General features: G+C 52.1%; 1 protein-coding gene across 2 annotated transcripts; it reads right to left on the bottom strand.

Annotated features, from left to right (window-relative positions):
• Positions 1-1075: 1075 nt before the first annotated feature.
• ODAD4 (outer dynein arm docking complex subunit 4) lies at positions 1076-24612 on the bottom strand. Of its 2 annotated transcripts, XM_045488871.1 has the most exons (12): positions 24355-24612; positions 22612-22743; positions 22259-22409; positions 21515-21576; positions 21051-21216; positions 19508-19732; positions 19124-19331; positions 12581-12667; positions 10558-10754; positions 8165-8265; positions 4222-4306; positions 1076-1793 (listed from the first exon to the last, which is right to left on the bottom strand). In XM_045488871.1, exons 1-12 carry the CDS (start codon positions 24466-24468, stop codon positions 1255-1257), a joined length of 2067 nt encoding a protein of 688 aa, XP_045344827.1. In that variant the 5' UTR covers positions 24469-24612; the 3' UTR covers positions 1076-1254. The 2 variants fall into 2 exon arrangements, 1 of the variants encoding a protein (XP_045344827.1); XR_006714979.1 differs by lacking the exon at positions 8165-8265 and having other exon boundaries at positions 1767-1793; positions 24355-24564.
• Between the last annotated feature and the right edge of the window lie 1085 nt (positions 24613-25697).

Here is a 25697-nt window from a genome sequence, read left to right as displayed (position 1 = left end):
TCTTTATTTAAAATTTTGGTATTTTATTCATCGTGGGGGTTTGCGTTAATTTGTGTGTGTTTTACAATATTATGTTAAAATACTGTTATGTCGCTTACTGAGTTTCTTGGCACCTGATGAAAAATTGCATCTGAAATGCCTCACTCGCCTCACCCTAGTCGGGGCCTGGTCCTAGCTAGCGTCACGTCAGCCCTAACACCTACAAGGACTGCAGAAATGGAACAAGGATGGCAATAGCCAAGGGACAGATGGATAACGTAGTGAAATCCTAGCTTATCCCCTGAGGTAGCTGTTCAGCCACTACCACCTCTGGGAAGCCACTGAAAGCTCGGTTGGATTTTTGAGAGCTTCCCGTGTACCAAGTGCTGTTGCTAAGCACCCCTAGAAGCCTCACACCAACCCGGGAGACAGATACCCATTCTACAGAGGAGGAAACAAGCTTGTGGGAGCCTGATTTACTTGACCATGCCGCCCGGAAGTGGCGCAGGTGCAGGCGAGCTGCCACTCCTACTTGGGGCTGCTCCCTGTACTTGGGCAGGAACTTTCTCCAGCTGGGTTTCTAGAACACAGTGCCCCTGTCAGTGCCAGCATTCACTTCTTTCTGCCTTCCAGGCTTCAGGGTTTACAAGTAGGGCTTCCTCACTGTGACGGCTGAGGCTGTCCCATCATTATTTCTTCCATAAAGCCTCCCACAGTGCCCTGAACACAGTAGGCACTCAGCAAGATGAACAGATGGCCGGTGCCTGGACAGACATACCTCTATTCCCCTCTTTAAGTTAGCCTGGTTCCTTGGAGCTTACCTGTTTCTTCACCCTCCTGAAACCCTTTCTTCTTAGCACCTCTCTCATTTCTTCCATGCGGTCCTTGGATAGGGCTTGGGGGAGAGGACCACCCGTCCCACCTTGAACACGCTCTGGGTCAGCCCTTGCTTGGGGGTCTGTGTTTGTCACCTGGTCAGGGTCAGGTCAGAGTTTTGCTTTGAATGCGGTACCTCGAGCTGGGTTGAGCTGGGTTATTCGTTCTCTAAGGCTCTTGTGGGAGAGAAGGGAGGCAAAATGACAGACTCGGGGTTTGTAAGAATGAAAGGTATCTATTAAAAGGGAAAACAGTAGCAGAATTAGGCAGAAGTGACCTGCGGAGCCTAGTCCCCATGTTCTCCCGTTCAAGACAAATCTCAGCTCGAAAGTCCAGTTTAAGATCCCCACAGCCCCTGGGAACACAAGCCCCTGATTCTAATGCCAGCTGCTGACTGCTTCATTCATCTGCTTTTTCATCTTTTTCCATTTCTTCAGCATCTTCTGCTGTGGTCGTTTCTGCTGTTCCTCCCAGTTCCGTTTGCTCCGCTTCTTCTGACTCTTTTCTGCTGGCTTCTGAAACTTTCCTCTCCAGTCCCTCCGACTCCTTTCCACTTAAGTCCCCTGAGAGTTTCTGGTCCAGCTCTGAAGGCCTCCTGTAAATTTCTCTCGAGTCCCTTCTGCTCACATTTCCCGCTCTTTCTGCGCCTGCTTCTCCGGATGCTTTCTTGGCAACGTCTCTTGAATCTTGCCCCGTGGCTCCCAGCCCTGTTCTCTGAAAGGAACGGGCTCCCCCTACTTCTCTCTGCCCGTTTTCTTCTTGTCCAGTTGCTGTGATCCTCAGAATCTCCTGAGACAACTTGTCTTCTGTCTCTTTCTCGTTCTCAACTGGCTCTCGTTCCCAATGTTTCATCACCTTCTCAGGCTCGTTTCTTTCTCTTCTCATTATTTCCTTCTCCCTTACCATCATGATCTTATTTTCCAATGCAATGGCCTCTTCTGAAAAACAGGAAATAGGAGGGAAGAAAAGTAAAAGTTTGTTCATCTCTGGGCCTGGGTGAACCTCAACCTATAGGGGCCTGTGCTTCTGAGAGATAGCACGCCTTTCCAAAAGCAGAGAAAGGGGATCATTGTTTCCTGAGCGCCAGCCCTGTTCCAGACATCATGTGAGCTGCAGAGGTGATACCATTCGGTTGTCATGGAATTGCGTAGTGTCGGTGATTCAAGTTCGCAAAGGACCCGAGACTGATGACAGAAATCGCAGCCAGTGGTCATGCTGCAAATAAATAAATGGCAGGACCAGAATTTGAACCCAGGACAGTCTGCCCTCGGAGCACATTCTCTTTCCCTACGAAAAATAACATAGGAACTGGAAAATCACAGAGGGGTTCTTTTCTCCAGCACCCTTATTCTGCATTTCTCTTTGTCCCTGGGAAACACATTCATCATTTATTGGGAGGTTCCCTATCAAAATATGAGCAGACTGTTAGCAGGAAGTTCAGCTGGAGAGCTATGTTTACAACCAAAGTGCAAATCCTTGCCCCATGTTTTTATGAGCTACAGAGAAAAGTCACAATCCCCTCCTGAGTTCCTCCATATTCTCTTTCTGGAAGCCCCTGGTCTCTAAGATGCCTACAAGCACGCCCCCCCCCCCCGCCCCCACCCCAATACCCGAAGTTCACAGCAGGGAAAAGGCCGCCATTTGGTGGTGAACACATGTGCAATGCTGCCGCCTGCTGTTCCCGGAGGGAAGTGCCAAGCCGTACCCGGCCGCTGGCCCCAGGGCCTTCCCAGTGGGTTTTCAGGATACCTTCCCCGGGCACGTGGCCCGCCAAGGGGATGGGAAGCTGCAAGGTGCATCTGCCCTTTCCCTGCTGTATCTCTTCACATCGATTGCCCCTGCGGCTTCTGAGAGCAGCTCTCACGGCCTGTGGGAGCAGGGGCAGATTCCCTCCCTGGGGAGATCCAGCCACCACATGGCAGGCTCTGGATAATAAAGGGCTGTGATCTGGCTGCTTGGGTGCCCAGAAACCTCACACCCAGCTTCCCGCTGCTGCTACTGGAGGACTTCGGCCTTGGTGCCTGGAGGGTCTCTGTCCTCCTGGGGACACGGAGCCCAGACCTGGCTGCCTCTCACTGCGATGCAGCTGGAATGATACACCACCACAGAGGGGGAGGCAGAAAGTGGGTAGCAGTATGGGTTCTGGGCCAGGCTGCCTGAGACTGAAAGCCACGGTGGGACTTGAACCCTTCTGCCTCTGTGTCCTCATCCATAAAACCAGTAATACTTATTTCATAGTGTTCTCGAAGGGATCAGGAGAGTCAGCTCACATCAAGCCCTTAGAGGAGGGCCTGGCACACAGGAAGCACTGAATGGAGAACAGCCTCTTTCATCACCCCAACCCCCTGGGGCCCATCCCTGCTGACTACCGTGGGGCCTGGGGTTCCAGCCACCTCCTCTTCCCTCAATCCTTCCTAGAGCTGGGGGGTGGGTGAGGGGGGAGGTTTCAAGGGGGGTTTTTGAGGCTTCCCTGGAGGCCAGACTCCTGCGTGCCCTCACCTGGCCCCTGCCTTAACATGCCAGCCAGGAGAGCAGTGTGATGCAGCAGGGGACAGTGTGGCTCCAAGTCAGACTGCTGTGTGACCCAGGCAGGTTACCCAACCTCACTCAGCCTCCACTGCCTCCCCAAAAAAACCAGCAGCTACTCCTAAGGTGGCGAGGACTGAGCCAGATCCTTCCTGTCTGATGCTTAACCCTGTGCGGGAATGCAGGAAGAGCCCCCAAAGTGTAAGCGTGCTTACAGCGTAAGCTGCTGTCATTCTGCCCCTGTGTGTTCGCCCCTGCTATTGCCCACCAGAAGTGCCCTCCCCCTTCCTCCTCATGCCTAGAAAGCCCTTGGGCATCTTTTGGAGCCTAAAGCAGATGATTCTTCCTCTTTGGAACCTTCCTGCTCTCCCCAGAGACAGCCGGAGTTCTCTGCTGGTGCCCACAGAAGAGCGATGCCTCCCAGTCAGTAGTGCTCGCCCGCAGGAGCCCATTTGCTGACAACTCAAATCACCTGACTTCGCCCCCGGGCTGTGGGCTCCTCTGGGGCAGGGGCTGAGCCTCTGTCTCCCCCAAATCCCACACCTTCCCAGTGCATGGCAAGTGTTTAACAAATATCTGATGAATGAACTGGAGAAATACAGGGGTGGGCTCTCGGGGAACACGGTGTGGGCTCTGAGCACCCCCCCCCCAGAAGGGCTGGACCGCCCACCTCTCCTGCCCCAGGGAAGGCCTGGGGTTTGCAGAGGGAGGGGAGCACCGCAGCCAGAACGCTCAGTGGGCCGTGCCAACCCGGCACTGGAGGAGCTGCTGGAAAGTGCGGCGGAGGACTGACAGAAAAGAAGGCAGAAGAGAATCCTGAAGCTACCCCCTGGCACTCACCTTTCTCCCTCTTTTCTTTCAGTGTCTCCCTGTAGTTCGTTTTCTTCAGCTCTTCAATGATGCCCTTGTTGGCATCATCCAAGGCCTGTGGGTGGAGAGGAGCCAGTGAACCCTTTTTTTTTGTTTTTAATGTTTATTTATTCTTGAGACAGAGACAGAGTGTGAGCAGGGGAGGGGCAGAGAGAGTGGGAGACACAGAATCTGAAACAGGCTCCAGGCTCTGAGCTGTCAGCATAGAGCCCGACGCGGGGCTCGAACCCACGAACTGTGAGATCATGACCTGAGCTGAAGTCAGACGCTTAACCAACTGAGCCACCCAGGCGCCCCCCCCGGGTGAACTCTCTTAACCCCTGTTGGCATCAGCAGCTCCCTTTCTCCACCCAGGCCCCTTCCCCAGCAGGCAAGGCTCTGCACCAGCCTTGCCACCATCCCTTGTCCCCTGGCTCCTCTGTAGACTCCTGCCCTGGGGCTAATTTAGACTTCCGGACTTGGGGGCGCCTGGGTGGTGCAGTCGGTTAAGCGTCCGACTTCAGCCAGGTCACGATCTCGCGGTCCGTGAGTTCGAGCCCCGCGTCGGGCTCTGGGCTGATGGCTCAGAGCCTGGAGCCTGTTTCCGATTCTGTGTCTCCCTCTCTCTCTGCCCCTCCCCCGTTCATGCTCTGTCTCTCTCTGTCCCCCCCCCAAAAAAATAATAATAATAATAATAAATAAACGTTGAAAAAATAAAAATAAAAATTAGACTTCCGGACTTGGAATTACCCACACTAAGTGGCAGGGGATACACAACTGCGGGGAACTCGGACTTCACCTCCCTTGGGCTGAGCTGTGTATTTGGGAGCTGCCTCTGCTCATTCTGACCTCCTTACCAAAAGCTTCTTTTGGCTTCAGCCAGTGTAGAGTGGAAAGCCTCTAAGCACTCAGCAAGGCAGTGAGCCATGGAGAGGCCTCAGAAACACACCGTGGGTGGGGCTGGGGTGCTGGCCTGTCTTCAGAGGGGGCTTCCGGGGCATCTGCAGCTTCCCCAGGGGCCTGGGCCTCAGCCTGTGTGCGTGTTGTTGCGGGCAGAGCAGCAGTAAGCACGCGGGAACCATCCGCAGAAAGACCACGGGCCTGGATGCTCCTGTTCAGCGTTGGTCTGCCCGCTAGTACACATTCCTGCCCAGGGCTGCCGGTCCAGGAAGGTGAGGCGGCAGGGACCTGGTCTCCTGAGGTGTCACCTAGGGCCGAGACTTCCCCGTGCCTCTCATTTTCAAAACACTGCCCTGCCTTCAAGGCGACCCCAGACCCTCCAAGATGGGAAAGCCCAGCCCTGCCTCCCGCCCTGGGCTCTCTCACTCCAGATCCCCTGGTCCCTGCAGCACTGGTCAAGAATAGGGATTTTTGCCTTAAACTTCCCACTGACAGCAAGCTTCCCGAGGGCCAGGACCATAGCCATCACCTTTGGGCTGGGCAGCTCAGAGCCAGCTAGTGGTCAGCAAATATTTACTGGACTGAACTGTCAAGCTCCATCTGCAGGGCAATCGCACAGAAGGACATCAAGTGGGAGAAACCATGAGTGTGACTGGAGAGCTCTTCCTCTGGAGGGCAAGGTGCACATTTGGGGAGTTGACCCCCCAACAGAGGAAGAAGACAGCGGTATGACGGGCCTGAGCTGCCCTGGGACAGGTGAAGGGAGGGCACAGACTGCCTCATGGTGGACTCTCTTGGGAGCAATTTCCCCCTGACAGGAAAGGGGTAGTCCCACCAGGGTCCTCACAAACCACAAGCTCACGTCCTAAAAAAACTGAGTACATCAGGTCTCTCCTCTGCCATTCCCAGCCCTTCGAGTCCAAGCTGGTCCACTGACCGTCTGGGGTCCTCTGGCCCTACTCCTGCCACAGTGAGCCAGCCCATGCACCCAGGCCCAGGACCTCTTCTCTGCCTCCCACAGACTCCTCAGTGCCCATGGCCTCCTGTGCCTTCAGAGCCCTCACCCCTTCTCAGCCCAGCCAAACCCTGCTGTCCTGGTCCTTCGAAGCCCAGAATGAGGCCCGCTTCCAACTGCAGCATCCTTGGCTGTCACTTCCCAGGGTCCCTGCTCCCTTTCGCGAGTGCCTGAACCTTCAATTTGGTCCCTAAGGCCACCCATGCTCTTTGTGGTACCCCTAGTTACCATGCCTGGCCTCTCCTGACCACGGGGGCAAGCTCCCCAAGGACAAGGCCCTGCTTTTTGTTGTTGTTGTTAAGTAAGCTCCATGCCCAGCATGGAGCCCAACTCGGGGCTTGAACTCACACCCTGAGATCAAGACCTGAGCTGAGATAGGAGTGCCTGGGTGGCTCAGTTAGTTGAGCGTCTGACTTCAGGTCATGATCTTGCGGCTTGTGAATTCGAGCCCTGCATTGAGGCTCTGTGCCGACAGCTCAGAGCCTGGAGCCTGCTTCAGATTCTGTGTCTCTGCCTCTCCCTGCCCCAACCCCAGTCACACTCTGTCTTTCTCTCTCTCTCTCTCTAGAGAATAAATGTACATACATACATACATACATACATACATACATACAAGACCTGAGCTCAGATCGAGAGTCAGATGTTCAACCAACTGGGCCACCTAGGTGCCCCGGGACAGGGGCCCTGCTTAATTCACACCAGCAGATGCTTACTGGGGTCCAGCCAGGTGCTTGCTGGTCGTAGCTCTGGAGTTTCAACACGGGGCAGCCTAGGCGGGCAGTGGGAGGTGGGGAGGCCAGGGGATTCATGCCAAACTGCCTGTGTTGTCGAGGGTCGGTGCGCAGACCCTACTGAGGGTGTGTATTTGCCTGGAGTGGTTCTGGGAGCAGTGGCCAGCCTGATGCACCTGCAGGCTTCCCTGGATTCCCCTATGGTCTCTGCGTCCTGAAGCTTGCAGTCTAGGCTGGCACTATCCAACAGAAATTTCCACCACCGTGAGAATCCTCTAGATCTGCGCTATGTGGTACCTGCAAGCCACATGTGGCTACTGAGCATTTGAAATGTGGCTTGTGTGACTGAGAAACTGAATTTTACATTTTAGTTACTCTTAATGCGTTTTAATCTAAATAGCAGCATGTGGCAGGCGGCCGCCTTAATGAGAGTGAGCAGTGCAGGTCTAGGCGTGGGAGGCTGTCACACTGTATTTCTTGTTGTCTCCTGGAGGAGGCAGCATTTTACAAACTGTCAAGTCCCAAAATCAACTGAGAAGATTTCAACCAGCATTAAAGAAAAAATGAAAACTGTAAGAGAATATAATAGGAAATATCAACATACATAGTAATGGGAAATATGTTTTGTAAAACATTCGTTTCTGTTATTTACTTCAATTAAAAAAAATTTTTTTTAATGTTTATTTTTGAGAGAGAGAGCAGAGCAGGGAAGGGACAGAGAGGGAGAGAGAGAGAGACAGAGACAGAGAGACAGAATCTGAAGCAGGCTCCAGGCTCTGAGCTGTCAGCACAGAGCCCAATGCAGGGCTCAAATTCACGAGCTGTGAGATCATGTCCTAAGCCGAAGTCGGACGCTTAACCGACGGAGCCACCCAGGTGCCCCTCTATTGTTTATTTCAAATAGAAATAGGGGCGCTAAGCGTCTGCCTTCGGTTCAGGTCACAATCTCACGGTTCGTGAGTTCGAGCCCCGCATCAGGCTCTCGGCTGTCAGCGTGGAGCCTGCTTGAGATCCTCTGTCTCCCTCTCTCTCTGCCCCTGCCCCACTCATACTCTCTCTTAAAAATAAATAAACTTTAAAAAAAAGAAAGAAAGAAGAGTATTGGGGTTGCTGAATAAACTGACGGCAGTAGCAAGCATTCGAAAGCCACTATCCCTCCTAGAATGTGGCCTGCAGTTGGTGGGTAATAAATACCTGTGGACTGGCTAACTGAGGGGCTGAGGGGCTGAGGGGCTGAGGCCCACCCACCCCTTCCCACAGCCAGGGCCCAGGGGGGTGGGCAGCTCACGCTGATGATGGCTTGCTGCGCCTCGTTGTTATGAACCAGCTTCGCTCTCTCCAGGGCCTTCTCAAAGTTGCTCACGGCCGACTCGAAGTCTCTCAGCTTGACTGGAAAGCAGGGAGGAGGCACGGCACAGGTAGATTGTGACACTGTGTGTTGCACAATGCGGCTGCCTGGCTGCTTCCGGGGTCAGTGAGAAGCCCCAGGCCTCAGGCAGCATCACTGGCCAGCACCACCCTTTCCGTCACCTTCCTGGGCCATCTCACCACTAAGGACCAGAACCTAGGAGCCTCAGTCTTGGACAGCAGGCCATTCAGAGAGGTCAGAGAGGAAACTCCAGGGCAGTGGGACAACCCCATCTTCTCCCAACTTAAGATTGTTCCAGAAGTGGAAATCCGTATTTTAAAAATGTTCATTCAAATTGCGCAAAAACGCTGCGAAGGCCACGGAAATATCAAAAGGCTGGATGCGACCCACGGACCAGCAGCTGGAGTCCAGCCCCTGCACCTGCGCGATCTGAACCCAGAGAGGAAGTGGCGCTGTCTGAGCTCACTCACCCAGCTCGTTAGTGCTGGAGCTGGAACCCAATCCCTGACTGACTGGCCAACTCCCCAAGGTTCTGAGCCCGGAATGCCCAAAGCCCAAGCTCTGCCCGCAGGGCTGCACGGCCTCTAGAACTCGGTGGCTCCCAGGCGGCTGCATCTGATTTTTTCCATCCCAGAGAGGGGAAGCTGAGAGGGGCCCAGCGGCCCTCGGGGGCAAGTGAGTCGAGAGAGTCGAGAGTCGACTCAGGGCAATGTCAGCTCTGACGGGTACACTGCATTTCCCCTTGAGCTTATACCATGACCTCCTAAGAAAAGGAAAGAGTTCCAGGAAAAGCTCCAGTCATCACAACTTCCCCCAGCTTAAAGCTTCCATTGGAAGTTTCTACCCATATTTTTAGGGAAGAATCTGATTTGTAAATGAGGCCCATGAGGCCCTGTGGATCTGCCCCTCATCACCCCCACCCCCGGCCCCCAGGGGTTCCAGCTGGAACTGGTCTCCCCTAGCTTCTTAAATCAGCCAAGCTCCTAAATGCTTCTAAATGCTGTCCCTTTGGCTGGCAAGCTCTGTCCTCAGCTCTCGGAGCAGCTGGTGCCTTCTCATCCTTCAGGTTTCTGCCTAAAAGTGACTTCCTTGGACATGAAGGCAGGAAACGGTTACCAGTGGTCATCCCTACTGTATGCCCAACTTGGCACCTAGAAGGTGCCAAGGAAGTATTTGCAGTACGAGTGAGTGAATGATGATGCCCTTAATTATAGCACCCGCTGCATTTCCCTCCTCACTGGGGATCAGCTGCTCACCCGGGGCAGGGCACTGAGCTCTGGTCGCGGCTTCATTGCGTCCTAACCCGTGACCTGCAGCCATTTCTTTTTCAACTTTGTGTTATGAAATATTTCAAATATACACGAAGTAGATGGAGTAGTTTGATGAGCCCCCACTACTCACCCAGCTTCAACAATGATCAAGCTACCACCGATGTTGTTTCATCTATTCCTCCTCACCCCTGCCCCTTGCTGGCTTGCTTTTTACGACTTCATTGAGATGTAACTATCATATTATAAAGCGCACCATTTGTAAGTACACAGTTCAGTGATTCTTGGCAACTTTATGGAGGCGTGCGATGATCCCCATGACCCACTTTCAGAATACTTCCGTTACTCCATAAAGGTCCCTCAGCAACCTGCTGAACCACTCAGCGTCTCGTTCCCCCTACCCCTCCCACCCACTGTCTGCAAAATGAGGAAGATAACACCTTCGTCATTGGCTCACATGGTGAGTAAGTGCTAGAATGCATGTGCACAGAGCACCAGGGCTGGGGGAAGTGGCGCTCTTCTGACGATGGCACGGTGCTATGCTGGTCTGTGGCCGAGCTCTTCGACGGCAGGGCCAGCTTCCGGGGTGCCCCAAGCTCTATCTGAGCGTAGCTTAAAGAAGGCACTTACCACACGCTGGGCAAAACAGAGGGGTTTATCGTCCACCCTCAGAGTCAGAATTAACCTGGCCAGACTACGGGGCACCTGGGTGGCTTAGTCGGTTGCGCATCTGACTTCGGCTCAGGTCATGATCTCACGGTATGTGAGTTTAAGCCCCGTGTCGGGCTCTGTGCTGACAGCTCGGAGCCTGGAGCCTGCTTCGGATTCTGTGTCTCCCTCTCTCTGCCCCTTCCCCACTCGTGCTCTGTCTCTCTCTGTCTCTCAAAGATAAATAAACGTTTAAAAAGAATTTTTTTTTAAACAAATAAACATTAAAAAAAATTAACCTGGCCAGGGATACACTGATGGTAAAGCTTCTGGCCATGGCATGGCAGCGGGCCCTGAGGGCTGGGAAAGGTAGGGCAGTCCTCTCTGTGCCCATACCTTGTGCCTGTGCCACCAGAACGCTGGCGTTCAGCTGCCACTCGATGTCCCCTTCTTCCTCAGCACACTGCTGGGACTTCTCGCCGTAATGCTGGGCCTGCCAGGCCTGGTCCAGCTCCAAGTAGCAGCGGCCAATCTCATGGAACAGCCAGGTCTTCTCCAGCGTGGTTTTTGCCAGAGGGATCTTCTCCTCCCACCTGGGAACACGAAGAACCAGAGTCGGCTCTTTCCACCCAAACCCTTTACTCGGCCACAGGAGGCCAGGGCTCCTTCCCGGGGCAGAACAGAACTTGTGCTCCAACTACCAGCTCTTTCAGACACGGGGATGGAGCCATAAGCATGAAGATATTTTCAAACTAACAAAGCTATTTTGGTACATTTACGGAATCGAATCTGATACAATTGGAGATAATGTTTACAAACTTGCGTTTCAAATAACATAGGGGCACCCAGGTGGCTCAGTGGGTTAAGTGTCCAACTTCGGCTCAGGTCATAATCTCAAGGCCCCACGTCAGGCTCTGTGCTGACAGCTCAGAGCCTCGAGCCTGCTTGGGATTCTGTGTCTTCCTCTTCTCTGCCCCTCCCCAGCTCATGCACTCTCTCTCTCTCTCTCTCAAAAATGAATAACCGTTTTTTAAAAATCTTAAGGGGTGCCTGGGTGGCTCAGTCGGTTGGGCATGTGACTTCAGTTCAGGTCATGATCTCACAGTTCATGAGTTCGAGCCCCACATGGGGCTCTGTGCTGACAGCTTGGAGCCTGGAGCCTGCTTCAGATTCTTTCTCCATCTCTCTGCACCTCCCCTCCTGGCTGTCTCTGTCTCTGTCTCTGTCTTTCTCAAATATAAAACATAAAAAAAAAAATTTTTTATCTTTAAAAATAACATAAAAATAACATTGAAGCATCTCATTAAGTATACAGAAGACAAAATCAATACCGAGAAAATATTAGAATAAAAAAAACCGCGAGACCTCAATAAAGTAAGAGCAAGATTAGAGTTAATCATTGTCTTCGGAGGGGTGAGATTGAGTAGTTTTTCTGCTACTTTTCCATATTTTCCAAATTAATATTTTAACAATAAGCACAGATTTACTAGAAAACATTTTCTTTCTTTCTTTCTTTTTTTTTTTTAAAGTAGGCTTCACACCCAGTGTAGAGCCCAATGCAGGGTATGAACTCATGACCGTAAGATCATGACCTGAGCTGAGACCAAGAGTCTGATACTTAACGCACTGAGCCACCCAGGAGCTCCTAAAACATTTTCTTATAAAAAGATGCACATGGGTGGGTGAACTCTCAAACTCCTCCATCTTTTGGCACATAGACACCAGGGGCCATTCAGGAAACCAAGTTGCCTGGAGCACAGGGTCCTGGTGAACGAGTCTATTCCGATCCAGCACTGAGCACCGGAAGGACAGCTGCTCTCAGGGCTAAGCGAATGGGCCCGTGGAACCTCTCCATGCAGGCTGGTCGCCAGGCGGGCCAGTCTCTCTCCGGAGTTTCCCCGGGGCTGAGCTGCCCCATTGGAGCAGACTGTTGGCCCAGGGTTGCACATCAACACTTCAGTGATTGGGTCACCTGGAGAACTCAGCCTCCCTTCCCAGGGAGTCCACGTTGACTTCCCAGAGTCACAGAAGAGCCTCAGAAGAGATCCCCAAGGTCAGGCAGTTCCTGAACTTGCCCAAGGTGAGAACCATCTGGAGGGCTTTGTTAAAACCAGGTTCTTGGGCTCCCACCCAGACCGGTAGAATCAGAATTTCCAGTGCAGAGACAGGTATTCATATACCTGTACTGCAGGGGATTCTTGTCACTGGGAAATTTTGAGAAGATGCTGATTCCAGCCAATTAACAAATGAGCCTCAGAGCTTACAAAACGGCTTGCCCCTGGTCACCTAGCAGAGCCTGGAGGCAAACTTGGGTCTTCTGATGCCTCTTTGCCTGGCATGCTGGCCCCTGGCTGGGAGTCTGGTGGGAAGTGGGGAATCCTGGCCCGAGGGTGGGGTAGGGACAGCCCTGAGCACTCACGTGTCGATGGCTTGCTGGAATTTCCCAACTCTGGCAAAAACCCTGCCGATGTTGTCAAGGGCTCTTGACTTAGCATCAGGAAGGTCACTGTGGGGAAGAAGCAGAATAAGTTGTTCACTAGTAGTTGGCCATTCTTCGAGCTGTAGGAATTGAAAAGAAGCAAAGACAGGGCCTCTGGCCTCCAGGACTCGGGTAGGGTGGGTTGGAGGGATGATATCCAGGAGGCGAGGCTGTGGCACATAGGCCCTCTCGGGCCCTGTGGCCATGAATGAACACCTTTGGAATCTTTCCAGAGAATAATCACTCAAGAGCTTACCACATGTCCTTTGATGCAGCAATTTCCCTTCTAGGAATTTACCTGGAGAAGGGCATTCTTTAAAGCACTCTTTATAATGGTAAACATCAGAAACAATCTAAACCAGTGCCCTAGTGCTGGCAATTTTTGTGTATAAAAAAAAAAAGTCCCTCACATATTAAGTTAAAAAGCCAGATTATAGGGGCACCCGGGTGGCTCAGTCGGTTAAGCATCTGACTCTTGATTTCGGCTCAGGTCATGAATCTCACATTTTGTGAGTTCGAGCCCAGAGTCAGGCTCCATGCTGCCTAGGGGTGCCTGGGTGACTCAGTCGGTTAAGTATCCGGCTCTGGATTTCAGCTCAGGTACTGATCTCACAGTTCATGAGTTTGACCCCCACATCGGGCTCTGTGCTGACAGTGTGGAGCCTGCTTGGGATTCTCTCTCTTCTCTCTCTTCTCTCTCTCTCTCTTTCTCTCTGCTCCTCCCCTGCTTGCTCTGTCTCGCTCTCAAACTAAATAAATAAACCTAAAAAAAAAGTCAGATTATAGGTCTATTGCCCTGTTTGTGCCAAACAGGTCTATTACCCTGTTTGTGCCAAAAATAAACATGCAGGCCTGAGGCACGATGCTGTGCCCCTGGCCTGACGATGGAGGAAGGAGCCATGGATGAGTTACGCTCAGTGCACGGAGTACAAGTGTAGAAGGTGGAAAAGGCTGGAAACAGATTCTCCCTAGAGCCTATAAAGGGAGCACAGCCCTGCCAAAACATTGGTTCTGGCCCAGTGACAATGGCTGACGACTCTACCCTTCAGATCTGTAAGAGAATGAGCGTGTGTTATTTTCACTCACCAAAAAAAGAAGTGAATGAATAAAAAGTGGGCAGTTTTTAAAAGATTTTTTCTCTTTTTTTTTAATAAGGTTTATTTATTTACTTTGAGAGAGAGAGAGAAAAAAAAAAGAAAGAGCACAAGCATGCGTGGGAGGGACAGAGACAGGGAGAGGGAGAGAATCCCAAGCAGGCTCCACACTGTCAGCACAGAGCCCGATGTGGGGGTCAAACTCATGAACTGTGAGATCAGTACCTGAGCTGAAATCCAGAGCCGGATACTTAACCGACTGAGTCACCCAGGCACCCCTAAAGATTTTATTTTCAAGCAATCTCTACACCCAACGTGGGACTTGAACTCAACCCCAAGATCAAGAATTGCATGCTCCATGGACTGAGCCACCCAGGTGCCCTTTTTTTGGCACCTAAAATGAGCACCTGGGTGGCTCAGTTGGTTAAGCATCCGACTTCAGCTCAGGTCATGATCTCATGGTTCATGGGTTCGAGCCCCACATCAGGCTCTGTGCTGACAGTGACAGCCCCGATGTGGGGCTCTGTGCTGACAGCTCAGAGCCTGGAGCTTGCTTTGGATTTTGTGTCTCCTTCTCTCTCTGCCCATCCTTTATTCTCCCTCTCAAAAATAAATAAACATTAAAAAAATTTTTTTTTAGTGGGCATTTTTAAAAGAAGTTGAGAGGTGGGCGCCTGGGTGGCTCAGTCGGTTAAGGGTCTGACTTCGGCTCAGGTCGTGATCTCTCAGTCCGTGAGTTTGAGCCCCGCGTCGGGCTCTGTGCCGACAGCTCAGAACCTGGAGCCTGCTTCTGATTCTGTGTCTCCCTCTCTCTCTGACCCTCCCCCCATTCATGCTCTGTCTCTCTCTGTCTCAAAAATAAATAGACATTAAAAAAAATTATTTTTTTAATAAAAAAAAGAAGTTGAGAGGATGTAAGTCTAACTATTAACAGTGATTACCCAGGGGAAATGAGAGTATGAGGAAAACTATTTATCCATATTGTTTAAATTGTGTACAGTATTCTTGTAACAACAGAAAAGAGAGTAATATATTTCCATAAAGAAAAACACAATTGTTCCCCTTACATTGGTTCTTTACCATTACCACCATACGAACACTCTGATCTGTCAAAAACTTCCCCCGCAACAAAGAAAATAAGCAAACCCTCCTCCAATGCTCCCGTCACCCCCAGCATCTCCTCCCACTCTTTCCCTCGTCCTCACCCAAGGCCCTGCCATCCAGCGGGCTCCTGTGTCCCCCATGAAACTTGGCACCTTGTACTCATTCTCCCCAGTGTGAACAGAGCCTGCCTTTCAAACATGCACATCTCATCAGGCCATTGCTCTCCCCGCAGAACCATGCACACAAAAGCACCGAGTTGCACTGTATTGCTGTGCGTGATGACAAAAATGGAACATCCTGCATGTCTGCCCACAGGGACACAGTGCAAGAAAGTACGTTGTGTGCTGAAATTCCTTTCTCTGGAGCCATTTAAAGGACGAGACCCTTTCCAAGGCACATGCTTTTTAAAAAACATAAAAACGAGTTGCTTTTGTTTTGAGAATCCTAGGTATGTGCTTATGTACAGAAATACACAGGTAAATATATTGCAAAGGGGCCAGAAGACCACATGTCTACGTGACCCCAGGGAAGTGAGGGGGGTGTGGTCCTGGCAGGTGGGGGAGGAGGGGGGGACTTCCAAGTTCTGCTCTCCGTGCCACAGAGCTCTGGACCAAGTACCACACTCACATTAGTACTTGCGTAAAAACAGACTCGGCCCTCAGTCCTCTTCAGCATGGGATCTAGACTGCCACTCCCCATAGGTCCCGCCCCACCCCCCGCAGCTTCCACCCCTGCTTCTTCTCTCTCTCCGCCTAGGGTGCCCTCCTCCCTCTCCGCTGGTCCACTGGGTTGACCTGTCCTCTCCGAGGCCCCCTCAGCTCCCGCCAGTGCTCCCACCTGCCTCTCCTTGGACCTTCACCCACATTGTGCACCTGCTGCTCTGATGGCACCCCCGATGGCAGCCTCCCCCTTCTAGAGAGGGTGCTCTGCTATGGTGTGATGAATGAATGAATGAATGAATGAATGCTAACTTATTCATAACACCGTGTAACAAGAAATAATAGCAATGATAAAGCATGCAATCTAGGGTGTCTGAAGGGAGAAATGAGGGCTGGCAGGCTCTGGAGGTGGGAGGCACATGCGGGGCATTGCTGATTACAACGAGGGAGGACCTGAACTTACAAACAAGACTGGAGGCCCCTTCATGGGTGTTAAAAAGGGCCTAACATTATCAAAAGAGCACCTCTATTTGTTTAGCCACTTGCCGTGCATTTATCACATGCCCACTAAGTGGCAGCTGCTGGAAAGGGAAAGGGATATATGATAGTCCCTTCCAAAGTCCAAGGGGAGCCAAGATCCACATGGAGTGTGGAGAGGGAACATTAAAGGGGGATTTCTATATCACCCAGGGGACACACATTTAAAATTTGAAGGGGGTGGTGGTGCCTGTGCCTGAGTGTCTCAGTTGGTTAAGCAGTGGACTCCTGATTTCAGCTCAGGTCGCGGTTCGGGATCAAGTCCCACATTGGGCTCCACGGTGACAGTGCATGAAGCCTGCTTCTGATTCTCTCTCTCCCTCCCTCACTCATGCTCGCTGTCTCTCAAAACAAATAAACTTGAAAAAATTGTCTTAAATAAACAAAATTTGAAGGATGGGAAGGAGGGAGCTGATAAAGAAAGTGCTGGCTAGAGAGAAGGAAGTCCTCTTTAGGGGCTGCAGGAACAGAGCCACAAGGTGCTGGCTGAGGCCCAAGACGCCCAGGGGCCTGGAGAGAACTAGGTCAATTGGGGCCAGGACAGGTCAGGTCAGGAAGGGCAGACCAAGCTGAGCAGAACTGGGAGCTGGAAGTTCATCCCGACCCACGACTGGACTTGTTTTGCACAGAAGGGCCAGGTGGGCTCCAGGAAACCCAGGATGGAGGAACCAGTCTAGAAATGAGGAGGGTCTGGACTGAGCTGTGGGAGGGAAATGGAAAAACACCGAGGAGACAGGAAGGAGGAGGCCCAGACAAGACGTAGGCTGGCTGGGCATGAGCACGGAAGGGAGGGAGGAATCTGAGAAGCTGCCTGGGCTCCTTCTTGGGGACTGAGTGGCCAAGAGAGCCATCCCCGCAGACAGAGAACCCTGGAGCAAGAGGTTGGGGAGGAAGATAAGGGGTTCCACTTTGGACATGTTAAATTTGGGATTCCTGTGGGACACCCAAGTGAAAATGCCTGGGATTCGGTTGGCTATGCGGGCCTGGGGCTCGGGAGGGAGGGGTGGTGAGAAGCAAAGGTAATAAGTAAGTCCTCAGGGCCTGGGAGACAGCTGGATTCACGGCACTGTCAACACATATCTCATTTCATCCTCATAGTCCCTGAGTCGGTATTATTATGCCTTCATCAGAGATGAGCAAACCGAGGAGATGAGCAACTTAATCAAATCCACCCAGCCTCGGAGTGCCAGAGCCAGGAATCAAACCTGGGAATCAAACCCGGCCCTGTCTCCAAAGCTGCTGGGTTGTTTTCGACTTCCAGAACAGCCACTATGGGATACTTCTGCTCAGTACGCAAAGGCCAGTGAGAGATGAACTGGGAACGAATAGCACATGGGGCTCCGGTGAGTGAGGAGAGGGTGGGAGGCAGGAGCCTTCAAGGAATATGGTTTGACCCAGGGGCGCCGGGGTGGCTCAGTCGGTTGAGCATCCAACTACGGTTCAGGTCATGGTCTCGTGGTTTGTGGGCCCCGCATCGGGCTCTGTTCTGACAGCTCAGAGCCTGGAGCCTGCGTCAGATTCTGGGTCTCCCTCTTTCTCTGCCCCTCCCCCACTTGCACTCTGTCTTTCTCTCTTTCTCTCTCTCTCTCTTTCAAAAATAAATAAACATTAAAAGATTTTTTAAAAAGAAGAAGAAGAAGAAGAAGAAGAAGAAGAAATAGGGTTTGACCCAAATGGAGGAGTGACAGGGAGCACTGTGCAGAAGTGGGTTCACAAGAGGCCTTGGGTGCCAAGTGAAGGCAGGTGGTTTGAACCCGCAGACAACAAGGGGCCAAGGCCAGTGTGTCAACAGGGTTAGAAGGGTTGGGGGATGAAATGCAGGTCGCTGGAGGTGAGGTGTGGGAGCAGCTGGAGGCAGAGACAGCCGAGCCCCTGACCTGTGACCAGAAATGGATAATGGGAGGTAGGAGAGAGGCTCAGACTGTGGACAAATGGGAACCGAGCAGGGGAACGTCATGGAGGGCTCTACAGGTTAGATTCAGGATGACTGGAAACTCATGGCACCTTGAGAGGGACCCTCAAGTCTTGGGAAGAGCTGATAGCTGGTATTCGCACTATTATGGATACCTGGCACTGTCCTGAGATCTTTACATGGACTTCTGCGTGGTTTCTTCCTTCCCCCCTATCAGGAAGGGGCTACTTTTATGCCCATTGACAGAGGACACCCGGCTGGGACAGGGGAAGTCCCTTGCCTAAGGCCCCATGGCTGTGGTTTTGGCTACGAGGTACAATTCCAAAGCCCAGGTGAGGTGGACTCTAGAGCCCCGTGCTCTTGGTCAGCACCATAGTTTCCAAGACCCTGCTCGATCTGACCCCTGCCATTTCGCCTGGCTTCCTCTTGGTCACTCTTCCCCTGGCAATACTCTGTGCTCTCCAGCATCAAGCTTCCATTGGCCTCCTTCAGGGTCCTCCCACAGACCAAGTGTGCTCCCCAGGGCCCAGTCCTATCCTCCTGGAATATACTCCTCATAGCACTGGGTCCTGTACTTCTCCTTTGTGACACGTCCCACAATTACCATTTATTAGCTATGTCATTTTTTTGTTTTACATCTGCAGGGAGATGACCCTTATTTTGGGTCACTGCTGTGTTCTTAATGCTAGCAACATGTGGCAAGTCTGGGGTTGATATACGCTTGTTGAGATGATTTAAGAACAGAAATACCCTTGGGGCACCTGGGTGGCTCAGTCGGTTAAGCCACCCACTCTTGATTTCGGCTCAGGTCATGATCTTGCAGTTCGTGAGATAGAGCCCTGAGTCTGGCTCTGCACTGACAGTGTGGAGTCTGCTTGGGATTCTCTCTCTCTCTCTCTCTCTCTCTCTCTCTCTGTCTCTCAAAATAAATAAATAAAAACTTAAAAAAATAAAGAATAGAAATACCCCTCAGAGCCAAACCTCTGGGAGCTTTCTGGTATTTGGGGCCACTTCCTTCCTCTTTGCGGCAAAAAAGCTGACAGTCTAGGTCCGCCTCTTAGCCTCGGTCCTAGGAGCTCACCCACCAGCAGTCCTGGCAAAAGGCCAGGCACGGCCCCTGCCCCCCTTGTCTGCAGGCCCACGGGCCTCAGCCGCTCAGCTTTTCCTGGACACTCACTGTTCCTTGGCGATCTCCAGGTCCTTCCGGTGGCTCTGCAGGGCTGCGACCATCTGCCCCAGCTCAATCTGGGCGTTCCCTATGCAGCTGTACAAGTTTCCAAGCAGCTCATCCTTGTTGGGCACCTCCTCTTTGTTCCATTCCAGCACCTTCTTCAGCACCTTCTCAGCCTTCTGAAGGCTCCCTTCAGCATTGCCGCTGCTCAGCACTAGGAAGGGGAACAGGGGACATGGAGGCGGGAGCAGCCTCTTTCCTCAGGCTGAGGGGAGAACCCACCTCCCCACAGGGGATACCATCCATAGGCCAGCGAAACCAGGGTCTCAGGCCACAGTGCTGCGTTCCACCGCCTGGCGAAGGCCTCGCCCTTCCAAGAACACTACCCACACATGTCAATGTCCTCGAGGCTCTTGAGGATGTAGCGGGCTGTCTGTGAGGGCTGCCGTTTGCGGTCTCGCAGCCATTTCTCTTGCATCAGCTTCCGGTCCCGCTCCCTGGCATAGATGGGCTTCTGCTGTCTCCAGAAGTTACTGCGGGTGTCCAGGTAGTTGATGCCTGTCATGATGAGGTCCTCCACGGTCAGGCCGTGCTTGATGGTGCCTTTGATCAGGTCTGGGGAGAAGGGTGTGAGGAGAAACCAACTAGAACAGGCATGTAAGAGAGCTACCTCCTCTTGGCTGGGGATCCTTGCTGCGGGGGCCCCTGTGGGGCTCTCTGTTTTGAGTTGGAGAAAGCAAGGGCACATAGGTGACAGAGTAGCTCTATATGGACCCAGGTGAGGCCAGAGCCCCCTTTCCAGGCACTCCCAGGGTGCCGAATTCAGTGCACAGGCCTCTTATGGCAAGATAGAAGGAGCTAGCAGAAGGGGCAGCTGGCGGATAGCTTTCTGAAAGGACCCCAACCCGCAGGGCTCCCTTATTTCAGGTTGTGTCCTCTGAGAAGACTAAGTATGAATGCACAACCTGGTCCAGGTTACCAGTGCCAAGTGATTCCCCAGGTGCCAGTGGGTCAGTGCAAGCTGGGAGCCGGGGTGGGGGAGTGGGGGCGTGCCCAGGCTCTGCCCGCCTGCCTGATCCGAGGTTAGAGCTGGTAGCAAAACTGCAGGGCTTCTTGGGGATAATTTTCAGGCTACCCCTTCCTCCACAGAAGATCCTCTGGAGGGAAGGAAGTTTTCAGGCCTCTTTCAGAGATGGGCCAGCAGTGAAGCTGCTCGAGACACAGACCTGCAGGGCGTTCTGCAGATGCCCTCAGGAAGTCAGTTCTGGAGAAAAGGCATTTGATTCAAGGATGAATCCTGCTTAGGCTTATCAGCTAACGGCAAGACTCCCACCCTCCCATTTCATTTCAAGGCTCTGCCCTATTTTCTTCCACCGCCAGCAGTATGGTGGAAAGAGCGCTGGACCTGAGGTTAGGAGGCCGGCCTCTGGTGCCAACTTTGCCATGATCTTGCTTGTCACCTTGGACAAGTTACTCCCCATTCAGGGTCTCTCTTTCCTTATCTATAAAAGGGGGGATTAGACCAGATGAGGTTTCAGAACATTCGAGTACTAGTATCGTAGGATTCCCCCCAGCAAGTCCCAGCTAGATTCCTTTGCCTGTTGTACAAATTGAAGGCTCAGAGGATGCCCCTCCAAGGACCCACATCTCTGGTGTTCCCTCGCAGGGCACCATAATGCCAAGAGCACTGGTTCTGAAATTGGACGTCTTAAGATTCAAGTCCACTGTTTACCTATGCGCCACCTTAGGTGAGTTACTTAACCTTTCTGCACCTGAGTTTCCTCATCTGTAAATGAGAATGCTAGGAAAACCTGTCCATAGGAGCATATCGGCTCATGTTACACGACAGGCTCTGTCTCCCACTCGTGCATTAAGCACCCGTCCCAGATTTCTTCGGCCCCAAGTTCCCTGTCGCAAACAAAGTGTCTGAAACCTTCATCCAAAAGGAGCTTCTCCAGATACTCCTTGTCCACGTAGAGCTCGCCCAGGAGCTGGCGGACAATCTTCTCACTCTTCAACGAGCCCTTCCGCTTGGACTCTATCTTGCGGTGGTGTACAAGGTGTCTCATGGGATGAGGCTTCTGCTGGGCTTTCATACTCTGGGAAGATGGAATGACACCCGACAGAGCCTCAACAGGGATCACAGAGTACCCAGTCATGGCCCCAGAGTCTATGATCCCAGACATCTCCTCCAGGGCCCTCTCTGTGCACCCAGAACCACGGAGTGTGTCTGGTCTGGGAACAAGACCTCTCTGGGGCTGGGGCAGAATCCCATGGCCGCCCGTGATGGGCAGGAGCTGACCGTCCCCAGGTAAGAAGGTCACCGAGACCTGTGCTGCTCAGGCCCATGTGGGCTTCTCCTTGGGCGGGCTGTGGTGTCAGAACCAAGGCCCTCACCTCAGCCTGCTTGCTCAAGAAGGAGACGTCCCCTTTGTTCTTCAGCTTAATTGAAGAAGGACCTGCAAGGAGAGAAGTCTGGCTCAGGTCTGCCAGGCCCTCAGGCATGATCTATCACCTACTTTTGTAGAAATGGCTGCCTTTGGCAGGGGGTGGTGGAGGTTGTGGCAAAGCTGGCTCTGAGTGAGCCCAGCAGGTTACTGGTACCCGGGTGCTTGGAAGGAATTACAGCCTCCTAAGAGCTGGGCACCCCCCTCTAGCCCAAGGCCAAGGCCGCCAAATTTCCAAAGGAAGGCAGTCCCTAAGCACTGGAGGAGCTCTCTATCCCCAGGCATTTCCACACTCTGCCGCCCACCCAAGGAGGCAAACTCGTGCTCTCCTCCCTCTTCCCCTGCCACCAACCTGACAGGTAAGTCCAGTCCTTGGTGCAGATGTGGTAAGAGAGGAGGCCAGGTCCTAGGGCAGGCTATGCTCAGAACCCCAACCTACCCTATGAAACCAGGCCGAAGACAGGCCTAATGTGAACAGCCTGCCCTTGGAGGAGAGCCAGAAGTTGCAGAGCTGAGTACAGTGGCTCAGGAGCTGGTGCTCTGGGTAGACAGTTCCTAATCTCCAACAAAATCAGCAGCAGCTAAATCCAAGCATGCCCCCTGCAGGCCTGGTGGTGGCTGCTCACTCGTATCTCCAAGCCTAAGGATTCCAAGAGCCTCCCTGGATAAGGGCACAGGTCCAATGGTCACTCACTTCCCACTGAGTTGTTGATGGCTTCCTGGGCTTTCTGAATTCCAACTTTGAATTCTCGGTCAGGCCGCAGCTTGTAGCCTCGATGATAGAACACCAGCGCAAACTCAAAGTCCCCCATGGTGTACAAGGTCTCAGCCTTTTGTAAAATCCCCTGAAATGAGAGAAGTCAAAATGAGGTGGACAGACAAGGCTTTATGGGACTTAGGCATGGTGGAACAGAGAGGGTCCTGGGTTGAGGATCCAGGTTGGGATGCAGGGGCAGGTAGCTAGATAAGTGACCTAAGGCGAGAAAACGGCATCAAACCCTAGGCAATCTGGTTAGCCTGAGTCCTCCCACCCATACGTAAAGTCACCTTACAGAAAGTCGGGTCACCCTGGAGCGAAGCCTCAGCATCCTGCAGGGATTTCTCCAACTCTCCCATCTTCAGGAAGCATTTGGACCGGGCAACCAGGCAGTTCTTATCTCCATTCTGAAGGTGAAGAGCCTAAGAAACGAACCACCCAGGTCGACAGGCACCGGGCAGCATGAGGTAGAAGCGGGACCGGAAAGGGCCTCCCAAACCCTCCTGCCAGGGCTTCCGGGGGATTCCTCAGGCCAGCAAACATGTCTCTGGATCTGATCAGACCAGAAGCAGCATAACACTGATCTTCGCTCAGCCAACTTGACTGTCTGCACGTAGCTCCTCTCAGACAAGGTCAAATCACTAGCTGTTGTGGAAGCGACTGGCTGAGAGAGATGCAGATACCACTCTGTGGATATATGGAATTTCCCCAAAACGTCTCGGATTCCTCCGGTCCACTCAGGTGACAGAAGCTTAGGATTTTTTTGCGCCTACTGAGTTCACCTACAAACCTCAAAAGGCTGCACTACACTCAAAATACATTTGTGAGGCTAAGCACTCTGAAGGCTAACGAAATGGGTTTCAGGACACCTGCCACTTGAGGCATCCATTCCCCAACTCTCTCTTCCTTACTCCCTTATTGAGAAGGAATCACTATTTCAGGAGATCAAGAAGAAAATGCTAGCAAAACTGAAACTGTGATTTGGGGAGTAAGGCGAGAATGGAACACTTCTCCCCATGTCCTCTCTTCTGTCTGAAATCATCATAGGTGCTTTGACGTACTGTCCTTCCTGAGGCATCAGACTCTACTCACACCTTTCTAAGACCTACTTTTTACAGGAAGCAGCTACTGGCTTTTCCAGAAGAAGGCTACTTCTCAACCAAAGCTATTTTCCCTCAGGGTGTTCTTTTCACTCTGCCTGAGCTTCTCTAGGATGGAATCCGATCCTGAAAGAGGAGACTGGGTGGAGGCAGGGATCCTGAACTCAACCCTTAACCCATCTGGCCAACCAGTTCTGGTTTTAGGGTGTGGTTGGTGAGCCAAAGGGACAAAAGACTTTGGGTAGCAGTGGAGAAGCTTGACTTTAGGGGGAGTCTTGGGACTGGTTAGAGGGCTATCCTGCCACTCCCTTTGGAATAAGAAGGATTGGTTGTAAAAGAAATTGTGGTAAGAACATCTAACAGCTTACTTGTGAGGGAGTATGTATGGTGGTTAGTATCTAGCCCTGGAATCTGACTGCCTGGGTTTGAATCCTTTCTCTTGCCAGTTCAGTGAATCTCGGACACGTAATCCACTTCTACATCAGTTTCCTCGTCCATAAAATGGATTCATAACAGAACCTCCCTCATAGGGTCATACTGTGCTTAGCACCGTAGGACGGGGTGGATCGAGTCATACTAAGGTTATGTACAACGTTAGTGATATACTGACCATCTGTGAGCAACTGTGTGCCAGAGATTGCACCACTTGTACATGCAGCCTCCAAGGGTAATAAAGGCTGCTCTGTGGAAAGAGGCCAGTGAGTCCCAAAACATTCAGCAAGAAGTAGAAGTCACTGTTAATGCAGAGAATGGTTATTAACAGCAGAAGGCAAGTGAGAATTGGTAGAAAATGGCCGAGCGGTGCCAGTAGTGCGTCAATTAGGCACAATTGAATCATAGAAACAATAGGGTCCTCCAGCACCACGGGGACCTCAGTGTCACCGGGAATTAGAAGGGGTGATGGGTAATCGGTACGTTCAGAGCGCAACTCACATTGCTGAAGCTCTGGGCAGCTTTAGAGAACTCCCCGCACAGATACAACCGCTCGCCTTCCGCCATGTAAGAGGGAAAGGTGCTTCGCAAGGTGTCAGCTTCTGGGTCCGACATGGTGACCGCATGCGGTGACGCTGAAGCAGAGAAAGGGAGGAAAAGAAGCCAGAGAACCTGTGTGTGGCGTGTAGAAGCCCCGTCTCCTAGCAACCGGGAAGCGTAGAGGTGCTTCCGGCCCCTCCCCTCGCTCCTTAGGGGCGGGAGTCCCCGGGACAACCGCTTCCAGCGTGCGCATGCGCCGGCCCAGCAGCGCACTGGGTGAGGGCGTGACCGGCGCGTGGCTGGTGACTGCAAGGTGGCTGCAAGGCGGCTGCGCTAGGCCGTGTTTACTGTTGCCTGCTCCGTCGGTTTTCTCCCAGGTTGCATCGTGTCCAGAATTTACAGCCAGCAAAGTGGGAAGAGGATTGGAGGCAGAATTCCAAGTAGGGATAAGGCATACGTGGCAAGGATGTGTGTACCATGTACGGCCACATTCAGGATGTGAGGGTTTGCAAAAGACAGCGGAAGATACTGTTGGGTTGAACCTTACTTTAACCCATTTATTGAGCACCTGCTAGGGGCAGGGTCTGATCGAGGCCTTTCCTGACTTTCCCCATTCCCTCACTCTCTCTGTCAACAAGGTAGACTAGATTATTTCAGATTACAACAAACAACCTGCCTTTGCGACATTACTTTTTTTTTTTTTTTTTAAGTTGATTTTGAGAGAGAGAGAGAATCCCAGGTAGGCTCTGCACTGTCAGAGCAGAGCACTGTGACGCTGGGATCCATTTCACAATCATGAGATCATGACCTGAGCTAAAACCACGAGTCCCGGGCTTAACCGACTGAGCCATCCAGGCACCCCTGCGACGTTACTTTTTAAACGTCAACTTCCAGCGGCCCCTGAGGCTCAGTCGGCTGAGTGTCTGACTCTTGATTTCAACTCAGGTCATGATCTCGCTGTTCTTGGGTTCCTGTGTCCGGCTTTATGCTGGCAGTGTGGAGCCTGCTTGGGATTCTCTCTCTCTCCTCTCTCTGTCTTTCTCCCCCCAACTTGCACTGTCTTGGTCTCTCTCAAAAATAAATCAATAAACTTTAAAAAAAAAAGTATTAAAAAACCCCAAAACATCAACTTCCAAAGCCAATGAGATTGTGACCTCCATTAAGGCAGGGGCCTTGTCATAACCTTGTATTTCCAAAAGTCAACTGTCTGGCACATAGTAGGAGCTAAATAAATCATTGTTGAAGTTTAAATAGTAAAAAGATGGTCTTAACCACACACATGTACACACAAATGGATACATGGA

The sequence above is a fragment of the Leopardus geoffroyi genome, chromosome E1 (assembly GCF_018350155.1).
Source record: "Leopardus geoffroyi isolate Oge1 chromosome E1, O.geoffroyi_Oge1_pat1.0, whole genome shotgun sequence".
Taxonomy (NCBI): Eukaryota; Metazoa; Chordata; class Mammalia; order Carnivora; family Felidae; genus Leopardus; species Leopardus geoffroyi.
The sequence above is the reverse complement of the archived record's forward strand: the minus strand, read 5'-3'. Positions and strand labels throughout refer to the sequence as shown.